Consider the following 1,333-nt stretch of genomic DNA (forward strand, 5'->3'; position numbering starts at 1 on the left):
GCCAGGATTCACTCAGGTTTGGTTCCATTTGAGGCTGATCAGATTAGCTATGTGTGCTTCCTGTTAGACTAATGGAAGAGGAGATCAGACAAGAATGAGATGTGATTATGAACTTTTAGAGGAAATAGAAATCCTGCAAAATTGATTGAAATCTAATCTAATCTAATCTAATCTACTCCACCTAAATTTAATGATAAAGTCTGGGAGTTAACTAGAAGTGGCTAAGAATGTAACAAATAGAACCAATATACCATCAAACTAAAGGATTGTAGCTTTGCATGATAAAAGAGCGATTCCATCAAAAACCAGCTGTCGCCCACCAGGAGTTAATTGGGGGGTTGGGGAAAGGAGTAGGTGAATGAGATGCTGAGACAATCCTCCGCGTGGTACTAGAGCCGTTGGCGGGCGGGGAGTGGCGCGGGGACCCAGACACCTCTGCCCACTGTGCGGCAGCGGGTCAGCTCCCCACCCACTCTGTGGGCTATGGTGCCCGCTCGCACCAACGTGCCTGCTGGGATCCCCAGGAGCAAAGTGAAATATTCAATGCTCTCCAGCACTGACGATGGACACATGAACCCTCAGAAGGACACTTTACCCGCTGAAGATGGCTGTAAACGCCAAAGCTGTCCCGGTGTGGCGAGATGGCACTTACTAAAGTGTCAGGAAAGCCCCGCTAAGATCCCCTACAAGGCCATTGCCTGCTTCGCCCTGCAGTTTTTGATAGGCGCTGTTCTCCTGACCACCGGCTGCCTCCTGCTGGCGGGCTACCTCAGCGAAGCAGGACCCAACCGGGCCATTGCCATTCTCATTGTGGGCAACCTGGTGTTGCTGCCTGAGTCTTACCACCTGCTCATCGCTTGCAAAGCCCATCGAGGCTGCCCTGGCTACTCCTACCAAGACCTTCCGGACTGTGGCGACTAGCCCCACCGCAGCCAGGAGAGTGCGCTGGGGCTGAGCGGAGCTTCAAGGCATTTGGCAGAAGCTGTAGAAATCCATGTCGAAGGATTAAGGAATTCTGCAATTTTGCAGCTACTTGCAAAACTATGGCCAGCTTTTATAAATCCCTACCCAGAATGTAAATTGAATTTATAATTAGACAAACAGGAAACCAGGGCATGCTCTTATTTTGATTTTCCTGTCCCTGGCTAAAACCCCTGTCAGGTTTCTCCACAGGAATATGAATAATGGCAGACTAGCAATATTGGTTTTATGGGAAAGTAAAAAGTCATTCTGTAGGACAAAATGTTGCCTCCTCCACCCTATTTAGAGCTGAGCATTTCTTTAAATGAATAGTTCTTATTAATATTTTTTATCTTGTGACAAATGGAAAAAT

The 1,333-nt window shown here is 47.7% G+C and overlaps 1 protein-coding gene across 1 annotated transcript; it reads left to right on the forward strand.

The window, feature by feature from the left end:
* The first annotated feature begins 483 nt into the window (after positions 1–483).
* Positions 484–921, forward strand: LOC102418445 (transmembrane protein 230-like). Its single transcript, XM_006089183.3, has 2 exons — positions 484–576; positions 652–921. Exons 1-2 carry the CDS (start codon positions 484–486, stop codon positions 919–921), a joined length of 363 nt encoding a protein of 120 aa, XP_006089245.1.
* The last annotated feature ends 412 nt before the right edge of the window (positions 922–1,333 follow it).

The sequence above is a fragment of the Myotis lucifugus genome, unplaced genomic scaffold, assembly GCF_000147115.1.
Source record: "Myotis lucifugus unplaced genomic scaffold, Myoluc2.0 scaffold_57, whole genome shotgun sequence".
Lineage (NCBI taxonomy): Eukaryota > Metazoa > Chordata > Mammalia > Chiroptera > Vespertilionidae > Myotis > Myotis lucifugus.

Excerpts from the sequence above, each read along its gene's own strand:
- LOC102418445 (XM_006089183.3), top strand. The coding sequence starts at position 484 with ATGGTGCCCGCTCGCACCAACGTGCCTGCTGGGATCCCCAGGAGCAAA. Across the intron at positions 577-651 it reads CTGACGATGGACACATGAAC|CTAAAGTGTCAGGAAAGCCC; the intron begins CCTCAGAAGGAC and ends AGATGGCACTTA.